Genomic DNA, 8,145 nt, shown 5'->3' with positions numbered 1-8,145 from the left:
CCCGGGCCGGGAAGCCCCCACAGGCCGGGGAGCGGCTGGGCCCGTGAGCCAGGGCCGCTCCACGGCATGTGGGATCTCCCCGGACCGGGGCACGAGCCCGTGTTTCCTGCATCGGCAGGCGGACTCTCAACCACTGCGCCACCAGGGAAGCCCCTCATATCCTCTTGATTGTTCCTTCCAGTCCAGATCCAGGAGAGCCTGGGGTGAGAGGAGGGGGCCTGGTCAGGGAGCAGCTGAGGTTTTGCTGGTTATCCAGGGGTAGCATGGGTGGTGGGGTTGAGACCTGCAGGGACGGGCAGGTCAGGCCAATGTCAGAGCCAGAGGTGTTCTAGGAGTTCATGGTGCCTTCTGCACCTCCGTCACCACAGACAGCAGCCCCTCGGGCCCTTCCCCTCTGGGTGCTGCCTGATGAGGGCAGAGCGGCCAGTCGAGCACCACAGATGGAAACATCCTCTAGTGGCCCGATGTGGTCCCCCAGGGGTCAAAGAGATGCATCCAGAGTTCTTTGGGGACTAGAAGAGCCTCTTCTGGGCTTAACTATTTACTTGCCCCTTATTTTCCCAATCACAGAACAGCCTCCTGGGACCACTGTCAGCCCAGCGCCCCCTGAAGTTCCTTCTATTCAGGTCGCACGGCCCCGGTGAGGCAGGGAATGGGGTTATTGATCGCAGCCGTTAGTGGCACACAGGGCCCCGCATGGAATGAGCGCTCCGCGATGACTGGCTGGAGAGATGGAGGGATGGGCTGACGAGAAAGGACATGACAATCTGCTAATACTATACGCTGGGGCTGGCGGTCACAGGCACTATGACACCCCTCTGAGGACCAGAGGTCAGTTTCTCTCTTTTAAGTGATAATTCCAAATTGTTGGCACTCTGTGGCCCAAACACCCTGCCAGCTGCCATCTGAGAAGGAGTCAGAAGTGGCCAAAGACTTTCAAACAACAGAATCAACTTTTCACTCTAAGAAAATCCTCTCAATCTTCCTCTTCAGGTCTGGCCTCGTTATCCTGTGGTTAAAGGTATAAAGGAGGCAGGTACAATAAAGCTGTAATCGCTGCAGGGGAGTGGAAACGGAAGAGAACGGAGTCGGTCTGCGATGATGTTTGGGGGTACCTTTTTATTGCAGAACATTTCAAACACACCCAAAAGTAGACAGAGTGGTATATTGAACGCCCCCCCCCAACGGTGAATCCATTTCCACTGTCAACAAGCCCCCAGGGGACCATCCACAGTGCTCTTGGTCAACACATCTTGCTACTTTAGGACAAGGGTGAGCTTCCAAGTCCCATACAGTCCCAGGGAAGTGTGCCCTCAGAGGGAGGCAGATGCTGGGCCAGCATAAAAGAAGCTGCTAGAGAGTTTTGTGCCTTCGGACCCCTCCGCGGCTGTTTTACATGTCTCCAGAGTCCCAGGAAGATGCTGAAACCTTCCAGATGAGCCCTGAACTTGTCAGAGCCAGATCCTGTCCCAGCAGCCCTGACTGTTTCTGACATGAGTGTGCTTTCCAGGCTCTATATCTCTTCTCACCCGACTGCTGCCCAGAAACCCCCTCTCTGTTTCGTTAAGTTGCCTCATCCTTCAAGGCCCTACTCAGGAATCTCTCCCTTCTTTACACAAGCAAGTCACACCGCCTTTTGCCACTGAACTTCTAGGAGCTCCGTACATATGCACTCAGGTTGAAATCACGAGAATTGTTTATCTCCCCAGTTTATCTCCGCCAACCCCAGCATATAGTATTTGCAGATTGTCATGATCTTTCTCGTCAGCCCATCCCTCCATCTCTCCAGCCAGTCATCGTGGAGCGCTCATTCCATGCGGGGCCCTGTGCCACTAATGGCTGCGATCAGTAACCCCATTCCCTGCCTCACTGGGGCCGTGCGACCTGAATAGAAGGAACTTCAGGGGGCGCTGGGCTGACAGTGGCCCCAGGAGGCTGTTCTGTGATTGGGAAAATAATCACAAGTGAGACAGCAAACTTTCCCCAAGCGAGGACCATTCTCATATGCATTGTAGCTCTCGGCACCACATCTTATATGGAAAAGACCCTCAATCATCATTTGCTGATTTATTCTTCTAACCAAGAGCATCAAGGACCACTCACAAGACTGCTTCCCAGGGCCAGGGACCATCTCTGTGGCTAGGAGGCTGGCAATTTACCAGTGGCTCTGAAACCAGGTCCGCTGTCCCCAAACCACCTGGGAGCTTCAGTCCCACCCCAATCCACTAAATGAGAACATCTGGGCAAAAGGACTTGAAAACTCCCCTGACAGTTCTCTGATGGAGTGACTGGAACACACAGGTTTAAACTATTCCAAGTTCCCTTCTTCCGGTAAGACACTGTGACTCTGGGGAAGTCTCTATAGAATAACCAATCTTGTCACGCAGGTCTGCAGGCAGGAAAACACTCACTTTTTATTGTTCCTTCAGATTTTCTCTTTCTCATTCATTTCACACATTTGTTAGACACCTATTACGTGAAAGTTTCTGCCCCAAACGCCCTGAGGAATAAAACCTCTGCCACAAAGAGTGAGACAAGATTACTGGCATGAGGAAATATTCAAGAGAGGAGAGGAGAAAATGCCTGAAAATCTCTCCTTCTTCTCCCTCCACTTTGCCTGGTGAGCAAAAGGTAAAGTTACAGGACAGCGACCCATCAAAATTTCCCCCACCTCTGCAAGCCCTGGCCGGGACCCCATGTGGTAGCCCTTTGGCCCAGAGACACATGTGGATACAGTGACACATGTGGATACAGTGCTTTGCTGTCTGCCTCCCCAGGAACCAGCCTCTCTTCTGCAGCCTGCTCCCAGGACGTAGCAGGTGACACAGGCCTGGCCAGTCACAGCACGGCCACAGAGACTGGCTCAGGGAGGAGCACGTGTCCAAAGCTAGCCGGATTGGAATGACTCTGGGACTTCTGTGGGAGCTACTAGGAAAAACTCTGGCTTTCTCTTGGTGAAGGAAATGGGAGGCTGAGTAGCCAGAGCTGCTGGAATCACTGAAGGCATCACGCCACCTAGAGGAGAGAGCCAGGGGCTGTCAGGGGCCATCGCAGGGAGACCCCAATGACAAAGCCAAGGGAACCGAAAGCAGAGTGGAGAGAAACCAAGTCCTCACGATAGCATTTGGGCCCTGAATCCAGCCATGCCTGCAGCCAGGGCTACTCCTGGTCTTTTCAGTTACATAAGTGAAAACATTCCTTTTTTTTACTTTAGCCATTATGCTAAAGTTCTAGCTGCTTCAGGTCAACATAGGGACCACAATGCACATATTTCTATGCAGTGGAAACATGCCTTGAGATGCCTTCACATAGAGGCAGTGTGACTGCTTGGGAAGCAGAAAATCCTTACTAAAGGTCAGGAACCATGTTTTCTAGCCACTCAAAGTGTGCTATGGGCTTCCCTGGTGGCGCAGTGGTTGGGAGTCCTCCTGCCGGTGCGGGGGACGCGGGTTCGTGCCCCAGTCCGGGAGGATCCCGCATGCCGCGGAGCAGCTAGGCCCGTGGGCCGTGGCCGCTGAGCCTGTGCGTCCGGAGCCTGCGCTCCGCAGCGGGAGAGGCCACAGCAGTGAGAGGCCGACATACCAGAAAAAAAAAAAGTGTGCTCTGAGGACCAGAAACATCAGCATCTCCTGGGAGCTTGTGAGAAACGCAGAATCACCACCCTGCCTCAGACCTACTGAATCAGAAATTTTAATGAGATCCATAAGTGATTTGTATGCACATTGAAGTTTGATAAGTTCTATTAGAATACCATCTCTGCTGCTTACTGACTGGATGACTGTAAGCAAATTACCTGATTTCTCTGTTTTTCACATGGACAATAGAGATTATAAAAACACAATATAGAGATGCAAATACAGTGCAAAACCAAAACAGTCCCAGGTTTTAATCATGGCTCTTCCAGTAACTATGATCTTGGGCAAGTTACTGAACCTCTATGAGGCTCAGTTTCCTCATCTGTAAAACTGAAATAATAATACCTGTCTGACAGTACTAACGCCAGGATCACAGTAGATAATGTATTAAAGTGCTTGGCACAATACTTGACCCAGGACTCAATTAAAGGTACATATTCCTGTTATTATTGTTGCACTATTTTAATTACTGTTATTATCCACCCTACACACTTCATAGGGGAGGGTGATTGTGAGCCTCTAAGAGACCATGTATGAAAAAAAAAAAGCTTAAAATCAAAGAATGCAAGGTATAGTCCTTTACTGATCTGGAAACTGAGGTTCACAGAGGTGAAGCAATTTGCCCAAGGTCATCAAAGAGGGAAGGCATATAGGCTAGGCTGGTGCTACCACTCTGCAATCTAGTGTAGGTCACATGGCTGTTGATGGTTCTATGTTTATGTGTTCTGCCTCCCCAGACTTGCTACCTCCAAATCCGTGGGTCCTGGCCCAGTTCCCACCCACAGTGAGCAGTCACTGAACATTTGCTGAATGCAAACTTTGACCATCTGATCTCTTTAACCCACAGTTTTTGCACCACCCCAAAGGACCTCTCTTGATAAGGGACTACAAATGCCTTGGTACTTTAAGAAGCAGAGTACTGCAGTTAATCCTAATTAGAACATTATGACAACATCTCATATGGAGACCAAAGCTCCCCTGGGAATTCAGTGCAGTAATTCAATTCTAAGCCCCCAGGGCAGATTACAGGAGAACAAGAACTTTGGGTACAGAATGGGGTGGGATCCTTGACTTGTCTGAGAAAAGCAACAGGCTTTCTGAGTTGGAAAAAAAGTGCCAGGTTCTGCATGAAGCAGAACTGTTGGCAAAGGAACTTGAGAAGCAATAATGCAAGCAAAGCAGAATCAGGACTTTGACAACTGGTTGACATATTACCGATCTACATATGCAGACTTGTCAGAATGCTAGTCCTAGCAGCTAGAAACAACCACTGAGCCTTTGTCTTCTGACTTGAACCTTGAAGGCAGATTAAGGGCTGTGAGCCTTGAACAAAATGGACCCTAACTAAATATGGAATGAGCTGAAGTCAACTGGAAAATCCCATTAAATAGGACAGTAGAAAGCACAAAATAAGAAGTTAGATTTAACCACAAATATGGCATTAAATACAATAAATCCAAACAGACTAATGGCTCCAGCCAAGAGAACTCCTGCAAACCAATAGGAAGATACAATCCAAAAGAAAAGCATGGGCAAATGGCTTAAAAAGAAATTTCCCACTGGAGAAGACCTAGATGGAATAACCAACAAACACATGAAAAACTGCTCAACCTCAATTAATATAGAAAATAAAAAATAAAATCATGATAAACCATTACACTCTCCCCAGAGAGGCAAAAATTAAAAAGTTGGACAAGACAAAGTGTTAGCAAGAAGGTGAGCTATTGAAAACTCTCAGACACTACTACTAGGAATGCTATCATCTAGTACAGTTGAGGGTAAGCATGCCTTGTGATCCAGCGATTCTACTTCTAGTTATGTACATTCCCTGGTTATACGCACATGTACATGGGTACTGGGATAACATGTCTGAAAATGTTCATAGTAGCAGTGTCTCTAATACCCTAAAACTGGAACAACCCAAATGTCCATCAACAGTGGAATGACTAAACAAATTTATAGTCATACAATGGAAATTTATATAACAATGAAAATAAAGATGCACCCAACATAGATGGCATAACGTTGAATGAAAGAACACAGTATGATTCCATTCACATAAAGTTCAAAAATAGGTAAAACTAAACTATAATGTTAAAAAAGGCATAGAGAGGGGGTAGAATAATAAGGAAAAGCAAGGAAATGGTTATCTCAGGGGCAGGAGAGTGGAGAGGGAGGGGTTGAGCACAAGAAGGGACTTACAAAGTCTTCTTGGTGCTGTCCGTGCCCTATTTCTTGACTTTGGTGGTGGTTTTGTGGGATTTATGGGAGTTCACCCATTATTACTTTTTCAACTGTGCAATACAAAATTAGTCACTTTTCTGTCTGTATGTTATACTTCACGATAAAACAAAAAAGAAAGAAAAAAAGAAGAGAATGGTAGAGCAAGCTAAAACAAAAACAAAAGCCCTGTTTGGAATTACCTCAATTCAATCCTGAGTTCGGACAATGGCCAACTCAGTCACGTGCTGCTTAGGAGGCTTTCTATGGGCTTAAGACAATAAACATAGAGAGGATGGAGGAGAGAATAAAAGATCAAGGGGACGACAGATGAAGAAAAAGTTACCGAAGAGCTGTCTGGGTTTCATTCAGGGGTTTATGCTTGGAACTCTCACCTCTGAAAAGCAACCATCTTTCCCTTCTTTCTTCATCTTTCAAGACTTCTCTTAAAATCCTCCTTGGGTCCCAGATAGGTAGTCATCTTGCCCCAAGCACCCCTTTGCATCTTGTACTTACCTCAATGAGCACTTTTCTTGCCATGTTTTAATGGGTTTGCCTTTCCATGTGATATCCTCAAAGGCAGTGGGTAATTTTTGGATCTTTTCCTGTGCTCTCCTTCCCACCAGCACTTAAGCCAGTGGCTGACAAGGAGGAGACACTTAGCTGTTGCTTGTTGAATGACTGAATGAAGGAGAGAATGCTTTACCTTCAGCTGCAATTCCTTGTATCTCTTGGACATCCGAATGAGCAACTTCTCACCATTGATCATGGCAGATTTTTCTTGGTAATACTGGACCATGGCCTGGGCAGCCTCTGTGTAAGCCATCTCTAAAAAGGCCTAGGAAAGAAAGGAAGGACAGACATTGGACTTGACTTGAATGGTCTTAAAGAAAATTCTGTTCAAGGTATGACTCCATGTATATGAAGTTCAAGCATTAGGCAAAACAAACTGATGGTGGTAAAAGTTAGAGCTGAGCTTCCCTCGGGCTTGGGGGTGGGATACTGACTGGGAAGGGAAATGAGGAAACCTTCTGGGGTTCTGGAAATGTTCTATATCTTGACCCACATAGCAAATATATAGGTGTACACATGTAAAAAATTAATGGAGTACACTTAAGACTAGTGCATTTTAGAGTATGTGTTTTATACCTCAATAAAAAGGAAAAAATTCAGTACAAGGAAGAGCTTTCTTTGATCCCATCTGTTCAAAGAGACTTATTTATTAACTTCAGCAAAAGGGCTCATTATAAGATGGCCCCTCTCCTGATCCCCATGGTTACCAAACATTATTCTTAATTACATATGTCCATCCTGGGCTACATCATGCCACAGGAGTCCCTCTGGATGGGAGGGTCCATTAACCCACAGTTCCCCCGAGGGAAGGGGGTGGGGGGGTAGTGAGTCTGCTGCACAAGTGACCTTGGGCTCATCCCTGAAAAACTTGCTATTCGGTGGTGGCGATGACAGGAGACAGACACAAGCCCTGGGTATCTGAGCTCTCAATTTCTTTGCAAAGAAAGAAATACACTAAAAAACTCAGGGGCTCCCTAGGCTTGAAGGAAGGCCATGTCTTTGTGAGCTGGAGAGAGAGAAGACCCTCAGTTACGTTTCCACAGTATCTCTCCTCTTTAACTTTTCTGATAAAAACCCTTACAAAGAAACGGGTTTTCCACTCAATCAGTGCCTACAGGGAGTTTCTAAATAGCCTGTTTTGACTGACCTGTCAGTTGACCCCAGGAGCTGCTGTGGCAGATTCGTCACTGTTATTGTCTTAGATTTGTTGGATTTGTACTATACTGACGCTGCAATGATCTGGTCCCTCAGTGTTGAAAAGGAAACATAGTTTGTGGCAAGGGAGCCCTTGCTGTGGGCCCTCATCTCCCATTTCCTTGAAATGCACGGGCTTAACAAGCTCATCCTCCCTCCTTCCCTCACATTTGCTTATGAATTTCAGACATGCCTTTCTCTGTGCTGTCACAATCTATGGCAGAAGTGTGGGAAACCAAAAAGTCAGGGTTCTTTTACTCTAAGATCAGGAACAAGACAAGGCTGCCCACCCTCATTGCTATTATTCAACATAGTTTTGGAAGTTTTAGCCACAGAAATCAGAGAAGAAAAAGAAATAAAAGGAATCCAAATCAGAAAAGAAGAAGTAAAACTGTCACTGTTTGCAGATAACATGATACTGTACATAGAGAATCCTAAAGATGCTACCAGAAAATTACTAGAGCTAATCAAGGAATTTGGTAAAGTAGCAGGATACAAAATTAATGCACAGAAGTCTCTTGCA

General features: G+C 46.6%; 1 protein-coding gene across 1 annotated transcript in view; it reads right to left on the bottom strand.

Moving 5' to 3' along the window:
* Positions 1-8,145, bottom strand: part of RBM20 (RNA binding motif protein 20) — a 208,810-nt gene that overhangs the window by 35,397 nt on the left and 165,268 nt on the right. Inside the window, exon 7 of the mRNA XM_028481282.2 lies at positions 6,562-6,693. Coding sequence (XP_028337083.1) covers positions 6,562-6,693 — 132 coding nt within the window. The remainder of the gene's footprint in view (positions 1-6,561; positions 6,694-8,145) is intronic.

This window comes from Physeter macrocephalus, chromosome 20 (assembly GCF_002837175.3).
Source record: "Physeter macrocephalus isolate SW-GA chromosome 20, ASM283717v5, whole genome shotgun sequence".
Taxonomy (NCBI): domain Eukaryota; kingdom Metazoa; phylum Chordata; class Mammalia; order Artiodactyla; family Physeteridae; genus Physeter; species Physeter macrocephalus.
This window is presented reverse-complemented; position numbering and strand designations above follow the sequence as displayed.